Source organism: Vigna unguiculata, chromosome 7 (assembly GCF_004118075.2).
Source record: "Vigna unguiculata cultivar IT97K-499-35 chromosome 7, ASM411807v1, whole genome shotgun sequence".
Lineage (NCBI taxonomy): Eukaryota > Viridiplantae > Streptophyta > Magnoliopsida > Fabales > Fabaceae > Vigna > Vigna unguiculata.
The window spans coordinates 34,551,515-34,574,373 of NC_040285.1; the positions used below are offsets into that span (position 1 = coordinate 34,551,515).

The 22,859-nt window shown below is 28.9% G+C and overlaps 2 protein-coding genes across 3 annotated transcripts; one reads left to right on the forward strand and one right to left on the reverse strand.

Moving 5' to 3' along the window:
* Window positions 1-898: 898 nt before the first annotated feature.
* LOC114189699 (sec-independent protein translocase protein TATB, chloroplastic) lies at window positions 899-4,594 on the reverse strand. Its single transcript, XM_028078346.1, has 6 exons — window positions 4,307-4,594; window positions 4,111-4,232; window positions 2,110-2,169; window positions 1,885-2,017; window positions 1,350-1,484; window positions 899-1,258 (listed from the first exon to the last, which is right to left on the reverse strand). Exons 1-6 carry the CDS (start codon window positions 4,488-4,490, stop codon window positions 1,188-1,190), a joined length of 705 nt encoding a protein of 234 aa, XP_027934147.1. The 5' UTR covers window positions 4,491-4,594; the 3' UTR covers window positions 899-1,187.
* A 6,231-nt stretch (window positions 4,595-10,825) lies between these two features.
* Window positions 10,826-14,721, forward strand: LOC114189689. 2 transcript variants are annotated; one of them, XM_028078330.1, is made up of 3 exons: window positions 10,826-11,066; window positions 11,158-11,281; window positions 13,082-14,721. In XM_028078330.1, the coding sequence occupies exons 2-3, from the start codon at window positions 11,267-11,269 to the stop codon at window positions 14,426-14,428; spliced, it is 1,362 nt and encodes a 453-aa protein (XP_027934131.1). In that variant the 5' UTR covers window positions 10,826-11,066; window positions 11,158-11,266; the 3' UTR covers window positions 14,429-14,721. The 2 variants fall into 2 exon arrangements, with proteins under 2 accessions (XP_027934131.1, XP_027934130.1); XM_028078329.1 differs by lacking the exon at window positions 11,158-11,281.
* The last annotated feature ends 8,138 nt before the right edge of the window (window positions 14,722-22,859 follow it).

The following is a 22,859-nucleotide window of genomic DNA, read 5'->3' on the forward strand; positions in this document are numbered from 1 at the left end:
TGTTGAATCCCTTTTTATTTCTTAATTGTAATTTTAGTTCAAAGCTTTATAGAGTAATAAATGGTAGATTGAACTATGATACATTGTTTGAGTAAGAATGACTCCATTTCAAAACAGTAACAACCGTCATGGGAGTAGGATTTTAGGCCTTTAACTTTTCTACGCCACTAATTTCTTTTGGACCACTCCTCGTCAGTTCTGAATCGACTTCTCGGGATTAATGTTTTTGCTTTTTGGAAACTAATGAGCTACGAGAAGAAATATCCTTAACTAATTTATCACCAAAGCAAAGTTCAAACAAAATACTGCCAAACATTTAAATTACGTTTCTAACGGAAAATTACTTGAGAAATCGTAGTTAATGTTCATATGCATTATTCTATAAATTGTCAAACAGATAATAAGGTTTAAGTTAAAAAGGAAAAAATATCTAGCAGTGTGCAAAAGACTATCGTATATCTATGGGTTTTTTTAAAAAAAATCAAAATTGTTTTCTTTTTTTCATTTTTATAAAAAAAAAATAGGCGGAACATAAGTCCATAACATGGATTTAGATGCAAATTAGTCTATAAAAGATACAAGTCAAATAATATAAATTTAAATATAAACTAACCCTTCAAGATAAAAAACATCAAGTAGAACAAAATTTAAAATTTTTAGTTGATATTTGCTTTTCCAACAACTTCACTTTGATCATCTTTAATTTTGAAGAACCTAGGAAATAAATTTATTAAAACAGCTTATTAGTCAAAATTCTAAATTAAACAACTAATTTAACATTCAATATAAAAATATTTATAAAATCTCGTCTAAAATAGACTCACATTTGCACGTACAATCGTAGTTGCCCCGACCCGCTTAGTACGCGGGTAAAGGAAAAACCTGTTTAGCAGGCGAGTAAAGAAAAAACCCGTGTCTGCACAGAAATTCGGAATTACAGAAATATTTGTCATCCCTGTAAGTATGATGAATAAAACCTTAGCAATTCCAGAATGCATATGTCATTAACTACAATACAAATAGAGCATGAAACAAAGTACTTGTGAATGGTTTTCTCCATTACATAATTCTAATATGACTGCCTGGTAACAAAATTGCGTGACCCTTCCCATCACTTATACCAATAGTAGTGCCACATTCAGGACAGAAGTGATAATTGAATTAGCTACCTTTACCACCCTATATCCCTATGAATCCAGAGGCAACGTCTCACTTTCTGGCTTCTGCTGTGGAGGCACACCAGTGCCTGTTTCTTTTGCTGATGATATCAAGAATAAGCCAATCATATCAAACTCAGGCAAAGAAAAAAGAGAGAAAAAGTATAAAAAAATGCCACATAAAACACTAACCAGGAGACTGGATTTGAGGCTCATCCTTGGGAGGTGTTTGCTCCTGCTGTTGTGCAGCAGATGCTTTCAGCTGTTCTTCTGTAATCTTAAGATATTCCTCAGAGCTGTATGCATTCTTAGGATCTGGCGTTCCATCTGCATTATCAGAGATATAAATTCACAAACTGTTGGGAATTTTAGGGGTTATGAAAATATGAGAGTGTGAAACCTAACATTTATTTTCTTTTTCCTTGTAATTTCATTTCTGTTATTCTATTTTAACAAAACTCCAAAATATACAGAAGCAGGTTCTCTGATTTTTTTGGCATTTGTATCAGTTCTATTTTCTGGTTCTTATCAACTCAATATCTGATATGGTTGATTAAGATCATTGTAGTTGTAATGTGAACTTAATTGTTTGCTTGCGTAAGATGCTACTTCTATAAGGTAGACCAATCAAACACTGTGTAAGAAGGATAAAAATAATTGTCCATATTATACTTCTTTATTCCATACCAAATAAATTAAAAATAAAATAAAATACTAGAGTACTCACTAGGGTCAACAGTGGATGATGATGTTGATCTGGTATTGCTTGCATTAGAGTTGTATCTGTTCTGCGTTGGACTTATATTGTCATCAAGACCAATCTCCCGTTCCAGTGTAGTCTTAAATTCCCTTGAAACGTCCTAGAAGGAGGAAAATGACAACCAATAACAAAAAAAGTAACTATCTAGTGGAATTGCATGAAATTTTACTATTAAATATTTTTAGCACCAACCTGAAGCTCTCTAATGGTGGGTTGAAACGCACGCAATGTTTTTCCCAGATTTCGAGCAACCTGCATTTGTTATTCATTTGAAACCCAGGGGGTTAAGAAAAAGGGAAAAAAGATAACCATCATTTATCCATAAGGCATCTCCAGTAAAAGATAGAACTCCAACTATATGAAGTTAATCTCATTCAATAATAGCCGTTAGAGAATGTGGACAAATTTTGCAACCTAAGTGGCAGGGAGCAACCTATTATCCTTTTATGGTTTCATTGTAAATTCCACAGTTCTTTTTAAACAAGAGGGAACCCTATCCTATCACACATTATGTCAAAACACAATTTTGTAGACATTTGCATTAAACACTTAAGGAACTAGTTCAGACCTTAGGGGAAAAATCATGTGGAATAGTACTGTTATACCTCTCTAAACTATTTATTCCACTTATGTAAACCCCTTTCAGCTGATGTGTAACTTTTGATATTTTTGTTCAAGAAACAAGGGTACCACTGATGGCTGATAGAGAGCATGATTATAATAAAACTCTGCTCAGTATAAGCAATAGGTCTGGTGCAATGTCCATGTTAACCTCCAATTACAAAACATGAAATAATAGGATTCTTCAAGTCTCTTGTATGCTATTACACACATTCACTTTGCTGAACTACATTTTAGAAAAAATAAAGCCTTTTGGTTATCTGCATTGTAGAACATGTGCTATAACTATTTTCAACAAAGATTGAACTTAAGCCTTGAAACTCCTATCAGTTCGACCAAATGAAGTTAATATTAATAAAAAACTAAAGCAGGTTTTTAAACATGCATCTACTTTCCCTGTTTTTTAGCGGAAAGAAAAATAAAGTCTGAAGTAGTTTGAATGAAATAAAAACAGGAAAAACATTAACTCTCAAGCAGATTGGATAAATGTTACGGACTTACAGGTGATTATTTCCATCAGCATCTAGCCATTATCAGGCTTCTTGGAGGTTTTTCTATTGTATTTAAGACAAAACATTGTCCAAATTAAAAGGAGCGTTAATTCTTGATCACTTAAACCACAGAAATAGTAAACATCAAGTAATGAGTCTGAATAAATGTTATCAATATATTATTTCTAATGTTATTAATATATTATTGCTCTAGCAATGAATGCAACTTTGAAATAAGAATAAGCAATGAGAAAGATCATGGATCTCTCTGCCTGAGTTGATTGGACGTATTGACATTTGAGAAGCCAAAGAAAAACTTCTTTCAAAATTCAACTATTGTTAATTTTGGTCAGTTTGGAGTTGGAACACTTTAGGATTGGGAAACTTTCCAATGTCTATTTCATGTAAAGCAATGAGCCCGATCTGTATCCATTTCCTTTCCTTCACAAAGTAGATAGGATATGTTTTGTGGGTTTTATGATAATAAAACCACTCTGGGATCTACACACTAAACTGTTAGGAACACTGGTTACTTCTCGAGACACCAAGGGCTTCATCACAAGAGACAAAAGCTTCAACGTTTTCTTCCCCCATTTTCATCACTGAAATTGAATTTCACTATTTCAGGTTTCAGCACATGGTATTGACAGCTTGTACTTTATCCACCCTCCAACACATTACTAAGGATCATCCTCAACCTCCTCTCAGCTGCTCAAGCATTTAGAAAGACTAATTCCACAAAAATGGGAATACTGAGAAATTTTATTGTATACTCAGAAATTTAAGGGTTTTGGTACTACATTTAAAAACTTTCTCCCTTGGTGTAATCAAACTCATTCAACTAGTGGTCCAGGGCCAAAGCCCTTAGATTTCTAATGGTACCATTGCATCTCTCAGACTAAATTCAAAACAGCAAAGCCACTTAAATTCCTAAATCAATGATAATAGGCACAGACAGTTTTTGCAAGTTGTCTTACAACAAAAGACCTCAAACGACAATTACATACGCAAAATCATTCAAAGATCTTCCAACACAAAAACGACACAGAAGAAGAGTTGCATACACTTCAATCAAACTCACCTCGGCAAGACCTTTAGGACCAAAAACCAACAAAGCAACGACCCCAATCACCAAAGCTTCAGGAGCTCCAACCCCAAAAAGAGAAGCGTAAACCACCATACCCTTACACCCTCCCTTTCTAGCTGCAAATGACTCTAATGAGCGCAACAAACATGAAAAACCAAAATCCTCACCCGTGATATGATTGTTTTGTTACCTATGTGAAGAAGAGGTTTTGGTTTAGCAGAGATACCCAAATGCTTTAAACCACTCCAAGGCGAGAAAAGGCCTCGACCCAGTGGAGTGAACATTGAAGAGAGATGAAAAGCTCGGAACTTTGTATGCGACACAGCACTCGGACACAACAGTGATGAAGAAGCCATTGCCAAGGATTGTGTCATTTCTGGGACACTGTTTTTGTTTTAAGAAATTGATGAATGTTAAGCAATGAATGACTCTATGCCCAGCCCTCACAAACAATCCTATCTGTAATTCAATGGTCAACTCAAAAGTATTGTTTATCATACGATTTTGTTTCCAATTTTCCCAAAATTTTCGTAATGAAAATTGATCGTATTTTTACTGCAATAATTTAACAATAATCGTTTTCTTTATCTTTACGTATAAACTAAATTTTCGTTTCTCATTTTTTTTATAATTTGTATATAAATTATTTTTAGTTTATATTTTCTCTGTCTAGTTTTTTCTCTAAAAAAATACTTTCGAAAAAGATTCTTCAAATAGATCTTAGTCACTCGATCAGAATCTATATTAATTGCTCGTCAATTTATGCTTGCAAAATGGATATCTCTGGGCTTATTAAAATGTCAAGATTTTCTTTTTTATTTTCCCCAAATCTTGTGTTCGGAATGAAAATTGTCTTACGTTTTTCTTTTTGCTGCACGCACGAAAAAGGATTTCGTCCTAAAGGTACACTTACTTTACATGTAATACAATTGGAAAATTAGTAATTAAAGTTTTTTACAAATTAATATATATATATATATATAACAAATTTCAATTAATTAAAATATTAATTTGTAATTGTTAATTTTTATTTTATTTTATCTCATTAGTCGGGTATTTTGTTTTCTGTAACTAAATTTTAATTTTAATCTCTCTCGATTCTTAATCTGTATTTTTTATTTATTTATTAATATTCTTATTTTTTATACATTTTATTTGGTCTGATTAAATCTTAAATCTAACGTATTCATTTGAAATATTCTTAAAATAATTTAAATAAAATATGTGTGTGTGTCGAGTATTAAATAATCTACTTTCTAAAATACATAAAATAAAATTGCAAAAAAAAATGAAATTGGTAATCAATAATTTAAAATAAAAATCATAATTTAGCTGTGTTTTATTTGGATTTTTATTATTAAAATGATTTTAACTATTTGTTACCATTATGAACTACTTCATAATATATTTTTCCAGTAAACATTTTTTTTAATAAAACTTTTAAATTTAAATTATTTTATGTTCTGCATACATTTAGAAATATTAGTATAATAAAATATTTTATAACTACTTTAATTTTTTTTTATTTGGCATGTTTCGTAATAATAAAAATAAAACATTTAGTTATTAATTTTTTTGTTTAAGTTGAACCCACTTGCTCTTTTAATTTAAATGATTAAATATGTTTTTGGTTCTTCAATTTTTAAAGATTAAAATTAGTCTTTCTTTGAAACCTTGAACCAATTTAGTTCCTCAAATTATATAAATAAGTGAATTTAGTCATTTTAACTAAATTTTATTAAATTTATTTGACATTTCAAATATATTTTATTATAATATTTTAGTTCGTTTATATCATCTGACATGTTTGCTTCAATGTTAGTTGATAAAAACGTTTGAATCGTCGAATAAATTTAAAAAAATTGGTTTAAAGAATTATATTCATGCATTTCTAAAGACAATTGACTAAATTGAATCAAAAATTTTAAGAGAAATTAATTTCAATTTTTACTAAAAATTTAAGATAAAAAACATATTTAACTCTTATTAAATTATGATGTTTACATTTTGTTTAAATACCGTTAAAATAAAGTACGTTAAATGCGTCACATTTCTAATTTAAATTCTTAATCTTCATAAATGTACAAAATGAGATTTGAAAAACCTATAAAGAATCTAAAAGTTAGATAAATGTCTTAATTAAAGTATAAAATTCCCAATATCATGTATAATCACGGTACCTAAAGTTACAGTTAAAAATGTTAGTAAAAATTATACCGATAATGCGAAGTTATTTGCGCGAATACTATCACTTTATCACTTATATTAGTAACTATAATATTTCAACAATTAAAATACAGGCTAATGGTAAGATTCATTAAATTAAACTAAGCATTTGCGTCAATAGTATTAGAATGAATTTTTGTGCAAATAGTTTAAATTTATATAACATTGTTGATTCATTTTATAGGGTATCTATTTTTTCTATAAAAAAAATAAAGACTTGTGTATTTATTTTAATAAGTTTGTCAATTTCATTATTTTTAAAATTTGAAGACTCTAAAATGTTACCATATTTCTATTTCTATTTTATTTCATTTTCTCTTTCTCGTAAAACTTTTTCGTAACAAATATTTTGTATTTCCATGACAAAGACAATCATGCGATTATTTTTATTTTTTCAAATGTCAGCAAAAATAACAATCCAAATAGATTAACATGTTGAATCTTCTTTTACTAATTTTAACAAAATGATACATTATTTTCTTTTTTATATATGATATGTGGGCCTTCTGGACGAACATGTCTTTCCAATTGAGTCCATCTGCGCAGCATATTGGGCTGAGAATATGGCTTTCGAAAGCCCATAACTTCCAATTGTCTATTCTTACAAATAAAAGGTTATGAACACTGACCAACGATTCCATGTTAGCAACATATTTTTATTTACAGATTACTTATAAAAAGAACGAAAAATTTATAAAAAAAATACTTATTAATTAAGAATCTAAATTTATAATTTTTTATAATCTTTAAATAATTAAGAATATATTTGAAAAACAAAGACAATGCTCCTAAAATGAAATAAATATGATTTTGAAAAAATAAAACAAACAAAAAGTATCCAAGAGTAATGGTAGAAACACAAAGCCTAAACACATAATTTAAAATAGAAAAGGGGCTTAATTGACAAAATTTAAGGACACTTTGACTCTAACTTCTAAGGATAACAAATCATCACGTTTTGGTATTTTTTTTGTCGATTTGATGTTATAAATAAACACATTAAAATAAAGATCACATCATTCCATTAATTGACAACATTAAACAGTAAAGATTTAGAAAAAAAACTAAATATTTAATAAAAAAAAACCCAATTCGTAAGAAACTTATTTCAAAACCTTTATGAAATTATATTTAATTTAATATTTCTCTGTCATGTTAAAATATATTTTTCTATTTTCTTTTTCTTTAACCATTCACATTTGTTCTTCATGTTTATACAACACACTCGCTTTACAGTATAAAGAAAGTTTTTACTACTCTTCTAATGACATATTTTTCGTTAAATAAAAGTATTATTAGTTTCTATCTAAATTTCATAAATAAAACTTACTTAAATTTAAAAGCTTCCTCGCAATAAAAATATATTCAATCAATGTTAAAACATACGTAGCACTGAATTCTCACTTACCTGGACATATTTTATTTAGTAAAATCTAGACGAAGCATCTACACTTTTTTTTTTATCAATAAAAATGAATAAATTAAAGAAGAATACTTATGAAATATTTTAACCTTTTTATAAAAAATCAATAATCTGTATAAAAAAAATGAAAAAACTAGACATCCAAACACCTAAATGATAAATTGGAGCATGTTACTTTTTTGGGTTAGCTTTTAATACGAAGAACCTTAACCCTACAAAAAACATGACATATACTAGGAGCATATAGTAAATAACGATAGTTTCAACCTCCTAATGGACCCACCAAATAAACGAACTACCTTACTCAATAAAACTAGTTTTCCTCTTCAACTTTTCTTTACCTATGAAGTAAAAGTTAAGTGTATTCTTTCAACTTTTTGGATAATTTCTTTCTATTAAGAATTTGTCCCTATCCATATTTTTGGTTTTAGTTCCCATATTAACTAACGTACATTCTTTTGCAAAAAGACACTTTACAGGACTCAATTAATTAAAATTTTAAATATATAAACTTAAAAGAATTAGAACTGCATTTTGAGACGAAAAATAGCGTGACAAGTTCGGAGTAATGATGATGTGCATGAGAACAATAATAAATTGAATTATAATCGATAATCCTTTTGATGTTGGAGATTAAGTGTGAAAAAGTGGGGTTATGATGATAAAAGTTAGTTGAAGTAAAAAATATTTGGAGTTAAAGACAGAGATAGCGAAGAAAAGAGATGATGCTAAAAGAATGAAGCATTGATCCGTGGAAGTTGTAAAAATAAAGGGAAATGATATGTTTGAGGAGTGTGTCACTGTCTCTCACACGTGGGTCAAGTATCAAAACCCATTCTTCTTTGTCACCCAACTGCATGTGGACCTGCGCACGTGCAATTCCAAACTTTTCCCTTATAAATTTACAACCAAACATTACAAAAGTTAAAATAATAAAAAAATTAAATGAATATTTTAGTTGAGATTAAAAAGTTTATATATATATATATATATATATTCGTTAACTTTCAAAAATATTTTTCGTGAAATTTTGGTATACAAAGTGAATAATAGTAAATAATGATATTAAAAAGTCTCACATCAGAAATAAAATCAATCTAAATTATATAAATGAGTGTAAAATCTCATCTTATAAATTAGTCTTATAAGATTGAATTGAACTTCAAATTTATTTTTTAATTTAATATCAAAGTTATTATTAAAACTCATATACTAATAATATCTTTTATTTATTAAATATATTTTTTTCATTTGTTATTAAACTACTATGAGATCATTTACTAATATCATCTATTATTATCAAGTTTATTTAACATTTCAAACGCGGCTCATAATAGTATTTGATTTAACATTAAAGCAAAAATATATTACACAATATAAATAACTCAAATACATTCCTGAAATACGTACGAAACATCAAATAAACCTAACAAATTTTTTATTAAAATAACTAAATCCACGTATTTCGAAAGATGAATGACTAAATTGGTTCAAAGTCTCAAAATGGACTAATTTCAAAATTCACTAAGAGTTAAGAGACAAAAAACATATTTAACAAAATATCATTATCGGTCAATCATGTTGCTTCATAACTCTCCCATTTACATTAAATCATCATATGCTCATAATATTAGATTATGTAAGTTGATAAACCACAACCATTTACAAAAAATAGAATAAGCTAATAATATTTTATATCATCACATATTATAAATATTAATATTTAAAGAGAAACGATCTACATAATTAACCTATAACATGTATTATCAACTCATCACATCTATACATTTATTGTAGACTCAATTCCACGCGACATATGCATTGAGTTGAGTATCCATGTAATTATACACTTATACACTTGTCATGTAATATTGTGATATCAAAATCAAGATTGACTCAGATTCACCAGATTTAAAAATCTTCATAACAATGAATCTTTTGAGAGAATATACTGTAAAGATACAATACTAATGAGATAAAAATTTAATCCACACATAAAAAGCTGACATCACATTCAATCCAAAACTTTAAAATAAAATATTTACGAGTATTCTTCCTTAAAAAAAAAACTTATCCGTCCTATTCATAAATTTTCATATCATTTTAATCCATTTATTCTATTATCTTATCACATTGAACACTTATTACAGAAAGCATTTGTCAAACAAACGTAACTATCTGAATATCTTGCATTTTATTACTCAAAACATTAGAAAATGTATGTGTAAATATAGTAAAAAACAAGCGTTGTTATATATCCGAAGCAAACAAGTAAAATTGTAAATTTTATTTTTATTTTTATGTACTTGTTCCTAAATTTACCACCATTAGTGTTTTAACTGCTCTTATATTTTTAATTTAAAAATTTATGAAAAAAATGTTAAAAGAAAAGGAAACACATAAGCTTTATCTTTTTAACTTAGAAATTTATGAAAGGAATGATAAAAGAATCTTAATACCAATTTATACGAGAAAATATATACTAAACTATGTATTGTATTTTTTTTTATTTCATTTAATTTGTTTACTAATACATATAACACTTGCATATAACTAACGGGTTATTAGTTATCTCCTTCAATATATAACTAATAACTCATTTGATACATTGTTTTAACTTATAACCATATCTACATTTGATATAATTATCACAATTGAAAATAAAAAAAATTGTATAATTTATTTTAATATTATTTTTATTATAAATATTTGTATGATGGTTTTAAATCATTATTAAGAATAAAATAAATATATGTTAAAAAAATCTTTAAATAATATTATTTAAAAAATCCACTAGAAATATTTATTACCTTCAATCCAAAATGTAAAAATTATTTATTTTTTGATTTGAATTTAATATCATATCCAAATTTATAATTTGATTCCTAATAAATTGAATCTTGATAAATTAATTTATAATTTATAAATATTTTATAATTTATAAATTTTTAATTCATATGATTTGAATGTGTGATGACAAATTTATATAGAAAATGAATAAGTGATTAAAAGAGATGTAAGTTGTTTTTTCAGTATTTATGACGCATGAATGGACGTAGTGTGTGTCATGTCCATTATTCCACCACAAGAGAGAGAGAGAGGGAGTTTCATTGCTCCATCGCATGGCATCATCCCTTCTTTATTTCTTATTTTTGAGATCAACAACTCTAAAACCTCATAGCCGGAACTTCTGTTTCCGGTCACTGCAAAACCCCTAATGGGAACAGTTAACAACACAGTCAATGCTGCCGCTTCGGCGATAGTAGCTGCCGAATCCAGAGTCCAACCTGTCACCTCACCGGTGATTTTCTCTCTCTTACTATTTCCATCACAACTGCATGTTAGTATTTACTTATTATATAGTGTGTATGAGACTAATTCTTTTGTTTTAGGTTTCATTCATTGTTCTGATTAGTTCGGTTACCGAGAAACAGAGGCCAAATTGAGATCTTGGGTTTTGTGTTCTCTTTATTCATTTTCCAATTTCACCAGTGATGATGAATGAATCAAAAGAAGGTCTAGTCTTGGCTGACTTTGTGCTGGGGTCCAAATTTCTCTGTTCACCTTATTTGCTTTCTTTTTTTTAAAATTTATTATTTTTTTTATGACTATCAAAAGTGTGAAAGATGGGTGTGTCTTTTTTGCGGGCTAAGTTATGCGCCCTGTTAGCTTTGATTTTTTTAAAGAACACTAGCAATTTGATTTTCCAAAGCACACTAGCAATTTGCTTCTTCAACCCGTTTGGGGAAGGATTTCAATCTAATTAGTCAGATGTATCATGCATGTATCTTTTATAATTATAACTCTTTTCAGTTCAATTAGTACTTGCTATTTTTATGACTTATTACCCTTCTTGAAGGTGATTGAACATGTGACATTTTGATTTGCGACTTGGTTGTGGAATGTTTCCATGATTTTGTTGTCTTGTCTTTGCTGATTATTTTAGATTTATTTCTAAAGATTATTATGGTAATGACTTAGTTCTAAGACAGATTAATGGTATGTTTGGGTCACCATTTATTCAATCCTGAGAGTAGGTTGCTCAAAGCAGCTCTTTGTGTTAATGTCTTACATTTAGATGTAATTTTGAGAGGTAATCAAAGGATTATCCCATACAGGCTTTAAGATTGTGTTTGGACTAAAGTCTGAAAATAACAACTTCTAATAAACCAAAGTGAATAACAAAGTATTGTTGCTTTTACAATAATGAAATTATTTTTAAACTTTCTAGATTTAATCCAAACATTATTCATAGTCACTGGTGATTACCTGTGTCTGACCTTTCTAATCCGACATCCCATAACATGCTTATCATCTATCAAACTACTATTATTTGTTTTAATACATTTTTCAGACCTCTGTTACACATTGAGTAAGCTTTCTTTGGCTTTTATGGTTGGGTTCCGTGTTAGTTCTCAGAAACTTATATATTTGGAGAACTATTGGAGACAGGTGAAGTGGGTTTACGTTTAGATTGGCAGGCAAAGCTTGTTTGGGTAACTGTTTGCAGAGCTGAAAATACAATGAAAGTATGTAGGATGAAGGAAACTCTTGGTTACTTTTGAGTTAAAAATAATTCTAGCAGTGTTGAAATAGTTATTCAAATATAGACCAAATCTTTCTTATGCTGCTGGGAAAATTACCGTATCCAGCATTGCGGAATGGGATGATATTAATAGATGTCATGTACTTGGCTTATAAGGGAGCATTTTTTTTTTTTGAAGGTTTCAAGTCATGTTTGACTAGGGTGCTATTTCTTCCCTTTTACTTCTAACATCTGCTGGTGTTATTTCTCCACACACTGTTGAAAGGTTGGTGTTCGCATTTGAGTTGGATCTGATAATGCTTATGCAATGGCCGGTATTTATTAGTCAGTATGTTTCCTTCTTTGACAGGCATTGGGAAGTGAACATCTTTGTACTGCTTTCCCTACAATGGTTTAATACCATTAGGCACTATAGAAATCCGTAGGTGACAATAGAGGTTTTAGTTTCCTCCAGCCAGTGTATATTGATTAGCTATTAGGAAATTAACGTTCTTCTGTTTGTTGTCTCCTTATTTGTGCAATGTCTTCACTTTTGGCAAAAGAAACATTACACCATTTCTAATTGTTTCAGAAGTTCTTCTTCTCTGATTTTCTTTCTCAAACTTTTAATTAATTGAAGTCGTTTCACTCAAGTCGATTTAATGTTTGATGAAAAGATCTACACTTCCCTGCTGAAAAATATTATATTACATCATTGCGATTGACAACTGAATTGGTGATTTAATTTGGTTTCAACTTTTAATATAGATATGCTTCTTTATTAACTGCAGAAAAAGCGCTGGGGAAGCTGCTGGAGCTTATACTGGTGTTTTGGACCCCATAAAAACAACAAGAGAATTGGTAACGCTGTCCTTGTTCCTGAACCTGTTGAACCAGTGGGTCAAGTTGGATCTCATGCTGCTATTGCTGCACCAAATCCTTCAACAGCCGTTGCAATGCCATTCGTTGTCCCTCCCTCTTCACCTGCATCTTTTCTGGAATCTGATCCTCCATCTGCCACTCAATCACCGGTTGGATTATTCTCTCTCAGTTCTCTCAATGTCAATGCTTCTGGTGGACCTGCATCCATTTTTGCCATAGGTCCTTATACCTACGAGACTCAGTTAGTCTCACCGCCTGTATTTTCTAACTTTACCACTGAACCATCTACTGCTCCTTTCACTCCACCTCCTGAATCTGTGCAGCTGACGACACCATCATCCCCTGAGGTGCCATTTGCTCAATTATTGGAATCTTCTCTGGATCAAGATTGTAAAAGTAAAGGTACAAATCAGAGGTTTGCATTATCCAATTATGAGTTTCAACTTTATCAACAATACCCCGGAAGCCCTGGCACCCAACTTATATCACCTGGATCAATCATTTCTACTTCTGGAAGTTCTACTCCTTTCCCTGATAGACACCCACTTCTTGAATTCCACAAAGGGGAAGAAGCATCAAACCTCTTGGGCTTTGAACACTTCTCGACACATAAATGGAATTCCAGAGTTGGATCAGGATCTTTGACACCAGACAGTACTGGGCAAGGTTCAGGACTAGGCTCAGGATCTTTGACACCTAATACTGTTATTAAGCCAGCTTCACAACTAGGCTCTGGGTGTTTGACACCTGATGGTGCAGCACCAACTGCTGCAAATGACATCTATGTTGGAAAACCGATTTCTGAGTTAACATCCCTCGCAAATTCCAAGAACGAGTGTCAACCCAATGCAGCATTAGTCGATCACAGAGTTTCATTTGAATTGCCTGGGGAGGATGTTGCACGATGTCTTCCAAATAAATCAGGGTCTCCTTTGATCGGAAACATCTCAGGGTCTTCTCAGGATACAGTGGTTGGAGAGCCTGTTGACAGAGAAAGGATACCCCAGAACTCTGATAGTTGCTGTGATTTGTGTTCAAGGAAAACTTCAAATGATAAGCCTGAAAATTCTCCTGGAGAAGGAGAAGAGCAGTGCAATTCTTCCAAAGAATTTAACTTTGACAGCAGAAATGGTGTTGTTTCTGATGATCCTGCCAATGCCTCGGAATGGTGGACTAACAAGAAAATGGTTGGAAAGGAAGGTAGATCAAGCAACGGTCCGGCATTTTTCCCAATGTTACAGTCAGAAGTCGTTTAAAGATGTAGTTCATTGCGATAGGACTTAGGAGCCGTATCTCTCAAATTTTTTAAATAATATAAATTATTTTTTGTGACATTTAATTAGGACTATCTCGAATTTGGTGTTTTTTAATAAAGAATGTTTACGATTTATAAATAGTCTCCGGCTAGTGAGCGCTATGGATAAACAACCAAACTTGTTTATGAAAATGTGTCAGATGTAACTTTAGTTCCTGTAAGAAAATATTAAAAAGATCTTTAAATGGTTATAGTACTTTCGAACTTTAGTTATATATTGCACATAAATTGTTATATTATTATTTTCTCTCATTTTTATTTCTTATTTTTCTTTCACATAATTTATGCATAAATTTGACTTTGTCTTGAGTTATAAGCTCATTGTTGAATGTTGAGTCCGAGCTGGGTGTTTGAATATATTGGTTTTTTAAATTAAATTTAATAATCAAAGAAATAAGTTATTTAGTCATTGCTCATTAAAAAAAAGTAAAGTTTGTAATAAATGTGTAGTATAAAATTAAATATAGAACACAATTATCTACTCATAATTTAATATTAAAAAAATTTAGGTCATATATATATATATATATATATATATATATATATATATATATATATATATATATATATATACAAAACAAAAATACCTTCTTAATTTTTAATAAACTAAATATTACTAAATAACAATACTTCTAAAATAAATAACTACTTTTTAATGAATTCCCTGAACTTATCTTATTCTTTATTTTTTTACAACATATCTATTACTGTCTCTTCTTAAAAACAAAATTTATAACTTAAACAATTTTTTCTCCTAATTATTATTGAGTAAATCATTTCAAAAAAAATAAATATACATAATTATCCAAAAATAAATTACAACACTTACAAAATATTAAAACAACAATTCTTGTCATCTTAATTTTTTCTTCTTCTTATTTTAATCATCTCTTTAAATTAAATTATTTAAATAAAGTTAATACTTCAATTCTTATCTACCACAAAAAAAAAGGTAAATTATACTACCTTTTAAATCGTCATCTTCATTCTACTACTACCTTATTTAAAATAAATTATTACTACATAAAATTATACTCCTAATTTTTAACTTCACTTCTTTTCAAATAATTTTACATACAATCATTTCATAAATAATTTTATTTCTCTCACTCATTACGCCAAAATATCTATTAACTAATTTATTTTATATAAATAGATATACATTTTTCAAATATAATTTTACAAAAATCAATCACAAATACAAATATTATTCCATCTTTTTTTATTTTGATTTTTCAATTCTAATTTTTAAAAAAGTGAAAAAAAAATCCAGGTCAAAATTTGGTTTCTAATTGCCACAAGTGAAAATTAGAATTCAATGCTATATATGTCTAAATATAAGGAAGAATATGCTATATATGAAATAAAAGAACTGAACTGTGGTACTGAAGAAATAAAAATCACAAATGAAGATTAGATTTTTTTTCCTATCTATTATTTTTATAAATTAAACAGTAAAATAAAAATTGTGAGAATATAGAATACTGGTTTTAAGCGTATATGCGTTTTATTGATTATATAAGCGATCAGTCTATAACTTCATATTTTTTCCCAATTGTAATTTTTTCTATTTTTTTTTCTTCAGTTTAAGTGTTCACTGAATAATTAGGGTTCTTGTTCTACATCATGTACCTTGTTGATATATTGAGATTGTTCAAATCCAAAATATAATTAGTTTGTTGAAAAAAATATTGCATTCAATAAAAAATTAGGTCATTCTTTTTTTTTTTTATTCTTCTAGTATATAATAATGTTTTCATTCTTTTTTGAAATACTAATTGGTCTTATTACATTGTTAGAAAAACTATATAAATACTTTAAATATTATCCACGTGAAGTGAAGACAAAATATTTTTTTAATATTTGAATATTTAAATGCATAAACAAGTACTTTTTAATATTTGAATATTAAAAAGCATAATCAATGTGCATGATTTATATAAATATAAAGTTCATTTGATGAAATGGAAAAAAACGTGAAATTTCATAATTTATATTCATGGGTTTGTTTTTCTATTACATGCATGCATGGTTCTAAAAGAATCAAAGAATTAAGTTCTTACAATTTAAAATAATTAAGTTTATACTTTTAAAATAAGTTATTTACTATATAGTTTTCATATTTTTTAATTAATTATTCAAAAAATATATAAAATTTTAAAAATATAAGTACAAGTACAATAGTATGAAATTTTCTAGTAAATTCATAAACACGGTGTTTTAAAAACTCAAATTTAATTATATAATTAAATTACATATTTCAATTAAGTAAAATTATCGATCAATAACAGAAATTTCTACAACAATTACTGTTAACAATATACGAAGGAGGTAAGTGAACAAATTCAATATACCAATCTCCATTAGAACACAAAGGACGCCATAAGGTTCTTTACAGATTAAAAAGCATCAAAAAAAACTGACTATTATAATTTTAACACTAAATTAATTGATCATTTATCACTCTAAGATTATTTTATTCATTTCAAAAGTCAATTTATCACAATTTTAATTATCAAATTAGTATACACCCTATTTCAATGAATATCCCTCCTTTCTTAAAAAAGTATGATGCTATGTTCAGATTAAACACTTATTATATTTATTGAATTATTTGTGATTGGATATAAATTTTAAATGATGCTAGAAAGTTCTAACAATCTTTAAGTCCTTTATATAACTTACAATTATTTGCCCAGAGTTGTATCACGCACTCAAATTTGATCTAAATCCTCTGTAATCCTTTAGAAAAAATGCATGTTGAAAATTCTTATTTATTTTTGTATTCACAAGACTCTCGCCTAATCTAAAAGTACTTCTTTACTTTGTTAAATATTAGTTCATACTTCATAAAATATTAGTTCATCCTTTTAGATTTGAATGAATGATTAATGATGTTACATTGTATAATTATTACAGAACAAAATGAATTTTGAAACAGTAGATGACCAATGTGTTAATGATAATTTGAATAATTCTTTGCCACCAATCAAAGAAGAGAATGAGGGTACTGATTTTGATAGAGAAAGTAAGAGACCAAGGGGAACTATTTCTAAGGTTTGGGATCATTTTACAAAAATTAGTATAAAAGATGGTAAAAAAAGGCAAAATGTAATGCATGTGGTGCAGAGTGTGTTTTTGGTGGTACAAAAGTAGGGACCTCATCAATGTTGCGTCATTTGTCAAAGTATATGGTCCTAAAAAAGTTAAAAGACGATAATGTGGGAAAAATGATAATTGATCATGCTAGAAAATTAAGGTCTGGGAAAATTGACCAAAAAGTTGTAAGTGACCTTATTTCAATGACTATTATTCAACGTGGGCTTCCATATAATTTTGTTGAATATAAATGGATTAAAGAATTACTTGTATATCTAAATCCAAAAGTAAGAGTTCCAAGTAGAAATATAGTTGTGTCTAATATTTCAAAGAAATTCCATTAACACAAGGAAATGGTGAAACTTGCAATGCGTAAATCTCATAACCAAATTTGTTTGACATCTGATTATTGGACTTCTATAAATCAAGAATGATTTATTTGTTTGACTGCTCATTTTGTTGATGCTAGTGGGAAGTTGAATAGTAAGATTATTGCCTTTTGTAAAATGGAACCTCCACATATCAGTCATGATTTGGCACAATTTTTTTGCTTTGTTGCTTGATTGGGGAATAGACAGGAAGATTTTTTCTATCACATTAGACAATGCTAGTGCCAATGAGGTGTTGCAAAAAATTTTGTATGAGCAATTGAAGTTGCAAAATAGTTTGATATGTAATGGTGATTACTTTCATGTAAGGTGTAGTGCACATGTATTGAATATTATTGTTCAAGAGGGTTTAAGGGTAGCTTCTGATGCTTTGAATAAGATTAGAGAGAGTATCAAGTATGTGAGAGGATCGAAGGCAAGAAAAATTACATTTAAAGAACGTGTTATTCAAGTAAGGGGTATTGATACCAAAGTAGGTTTGAGAATAGATGTTGCTACTAGATGAAATTCTATCTATCTTATGCTTGAGAGTGCAATTAGATATCGACGTGCCTTTGGATGCTTGGCTATCCGTGATAAAAATTATGTTCATTGTCCATCAAATGATTTGTGGAAAAGGGCTGAAAAAATGTGAGTTCTTGAAGCCATTTTATATAATGACTAATTGATTTCAGGTTCTTCTTATCCAACTTAAAATCGTTACTTCATGCAAGTTTCGAAAATCGAATGTTTGTTACAGAAAAATGCAAAAAGTGATGATCCGACGTTTAAAGATATGTCATTGAGTATTATGAACAAGTTTAGTAAGTATTGGGATCACTATTGTAACATTCTTACTATTGGGGCTATTCTTGATCCACGGATGAAGTTTGAAGCAATTTGATTTTGTTATTAAAAGATTAATCATTCTACTTGTGAAGAAAAAGATTAATATTTTAAAGAATAACATGTATAAGTTGTTTGAAGAATACGTGAAATTAAATCCAAATGAGTCAAACAGTTCAAGTTCTCAAGTTGTCCCTTCAACACAACTTGCTTCTTCTACAAATGATGAGCCAGTGATGGATGCATTTGATGTAAGTTTTTAATTCTAAAAACAACTTGCTTTGTTTTGTTACTTAATTATGAATGACATTATTTTTTTTCTCATATTTTTGTAGGAATATATTGATTATTTGAGCCAACATGTTATTGACACAAGAAGGTCTGAACTGGATCTCTATTTAGATGAAGGAAATCTTGATCCAAAATTTTTTGATAAGTTGGATGTATTGAGCTATTGGAGGGATCGTCGAGATCGTTATCCAAACTTGTCTAAGATGGCTTGTAACGTTCTTAGCATTCCAATCACTACCGTTGCTAGTGAGTTTACCTTTAGTCTTGGTTCTCATGTGCTTACAAAATATCATTCTTCCATTCTTCCATGGAATGTTGAGGCACTCATTTTAACCCAAAATTGGTTGCATAGTTTTGAACTAATAGGTAACATTATTGTTAGTATTGAAAAATTAATTTAATAATTATTACTTAGTCTTTGAATATCATTAGTTAACATTCTTTTTTATCGTAGATGAGGATAAAAAAGATGCTTTAAGAGATGAAAATGTTATGGATTTATCCATTCAAGACTCTAATATTATAGTTGGATAAGTCACAAGAATGTTTTGATCTTAGATAGTAATTTGTATTTTTATTTATTTATTTTGGTTTGTATTGGAATTTAACATCATTTTGGATTATATTGAGATTGTATTCAAGTTTATTTAAATTTTAATCCGAAATATAATTTTTGACTTAAGAAAAAAAATTATATTTTTTAATTAAGTGGGCTAGTGAGCCAACCCGTTTAACCCGCCAACCCGTGGTGGGCCGGACCGAGTTCGAATTTTTTCGACTCGCTAATAAGTGAGTCGGGTTTGGTTGACCCACTAAATAACCAACTCGTGATGGGCCAGATTGGGCCGGGCTGGGTAGCCCATTTTGACAGCTCTAGTTTTACCACCTTTATTCTCGAACTTTAACGTGAAATTGAAATTTGTTTTTGTCCGAAATTTTGTTACGTTTTGATTTTCAAACTTTAAAAATAAATAAACATAGTTTTTTTTAACCACGTAAACTTTTTTAACATGTCAAACATATTTTATATTATGACTTAAATTGTTTATGTCGTTTAATACATTTTTCACTTCAATGTCATAAAAAAAACAAAACGTGTTTTACATGTTAAAAAAGTTTAATTAAAAGATTTATATTTATTATGTTGAACCTCCGCTCCATAAGAATTGGATAATCAATGGAAACAAAATAGAAACCCCATTGCAATGTTTCATTTCATAAATAATCCGAAGTTAAATAATATCTAATCCTTCCTTGGATTTTTGTTTGAAAATGAGACTCAGAGTCAAAAGGAAACGGGTTCAATGGAACCAAGGTCCAACAGGAGGAGACGTTTCCCCTTCCTGTCCCCCTCCCCTCCTCTTTTTTTCTTAATAGGAGTGGAGAGAAGTTATGGTGACGTAGGATGAGGTGTAAAAAGTAATAATAAAGTGAAAGAAAACAAATCAAAATGGGCTTACTAGCCCATAAAAAACTAATTAATTTTATTAAACAATCTACAATTTTTTATTTTCTCTTTTCTTTATTGTATTCTTTATTCTTTCTTTTTACATTTTCTTTTCTATCCTATTTATTTGTTTTATTTTTTATTTAATTTTGAACTTTACATTTTCTAATTTTTTAACATTAAAGTATTAGTTAATAATTTTAATTTTTAATGAAATTTTGTAGAATATTTTACTTTTATTCTTTTATTTACTATTTATCTTTTGAATTTTCATAAAATAAATTTTATCTATAGACGAAATTGGATGATAACATTATTAGATAAAAAAGTTATATTCATTTTAAATTTAGAGACCAAATTATATTAATTTTGAGATAAGAAGAAATTTTAATTTTCTGTTAATAAACTAAAAATATATTTAATCGTATATTATTTTGGATTATTTTAAATTACTTATTCTATTATGATTTTTTGTTTTTATGGTTTGCTATTGTTCTGCCTTTTCATGTTTTCATTTTATTGAAATGTTCTATCACCCCTCTTTATCTGCCTCAAATATGATCCTGTTAGTTCTGTAAGGGCTATTGAAAAATTGTAAAATCTATCTAATTTGATTAACATTGCTTTATATTTGTACCATTAATTAATGCTGAGATATTGAAGTCAAAGGGAGAGGAAAAAAAAGAAGAAAAATGAGACAGTGGTACCATCTGCATTATTTTACTAGACTAGAGCATGGCCTATATGGACCAATGTGCTGCTCAAAGGTTCTAACAACTTTCTGCCTCTTAATGTTCAATCAAATTGCAGAATTAAACATATTTTTTTATATTGTTAAAATTATTATTAAATATATAAAAAATAATAATTTATCTCTTTAATTTTATATATTTGTTTTTCCTCAGCATATTGTCTCCAAATAATTCAATGTCCTAGATTCGTCACTATTTGAAGCTTCAAATTCATTTATCTTGTAAACTCGAAAAAAGTGAAAATGAAAAGGTGATTTTATTGATGGCACGAGCGAAGGGACCCTTTCTTTGTTGTTTGTTCTTGTTTTGGTGTCTCTTTCTCGGTCCACAAATAGTTCCCTACATAAAATATTTCTATTTCTTTCTCCAAATGAAAGGTGTTTCGTTTTCCACAACCTCCACATTCTAACTTTTCTCTTCAATGGTTGTGAATGCCTATATTCATGGTAACCCAAACAATGTGTATTCATTTCTTTTTTTCAAGCAACAACCATTTTCAGTAAAAGCAACCCAAAGATTCACATGCACTAATCTATGAACAAAAGACGCGAATTTTGGTAACTAGTTTCCATGGACTTTTTACATCAAAATCGTTATATCACCCATTACATAAATTTTGATTATAAATAAAAGAAGTCACCAAATAGTGCTATTATTTTCTACTATCGTAATAAACAATTTTATAGTATGTTTTTCAGAAACCTTTGCAACAGCACATAACCTTACAATGTTTTGGTTTTTATGGTAGATTTGTCTGTTTGTAATCTTGTATAAAAGAGAAGAAAAAGATAACACTTTTTAAAAGAATCAATAAAGGGATTTCAAAACTAAGATTGGGTGTGAATGTGAGTCTGACACGGGCTACAGGACAGTGTGCAGTAAAGTGAACAGTTGACAATTGCACTACTCTCTGCTTTCACAGGTTTTTTACACTTTTTCAACTTTCCCACTTTCTTTCTACTCTCACACTACAATTCTCCACCAATATTTTTAATATTTTATTTCACCATCTATTCTTATTTTTTTAGCTTATCCTCTGTCTCGGTATCTTCTTGTATCAAGGTATTATTATCTTTAATTATGATATTATGTTGATTTTCGTAGTAATGAGATGCTTTTTAAATTTAGACATTAATTTAAATTATAATCTGAATCAACCTTTATTATTGATTTGGATATTCTTCTTTGTCTCCTCTCTCTGAATTCGTTGATTCCACAATTTGTCTCACAAATTATATTACCTTGGTTTTGCAACCGAAAGTTCCTTTTTTATTTAGAGTATTTCTGCACATCAGGTTTCACTGTTCTTATCAATGTGGAAGAAGATTGCACAAGGTACACACTTACATAGCTATGCACCATATGAACTGATAGTTTTATTCATTGTTTTCTGATAAAGTAACAATTTTGTAAGTTAAAGGTGAAAATTGAAAGTGAAGAAACCTAATTTTGTGAAGTGGGATTTCCACTATTTTTCAAAGGATGGTGAACTGTGGTACAATTGAAACAATTAAAAATGTCATCTTCTGGTTGAGAGTGACTCTATCCATAAAGTTTCTGCTTTCTTAA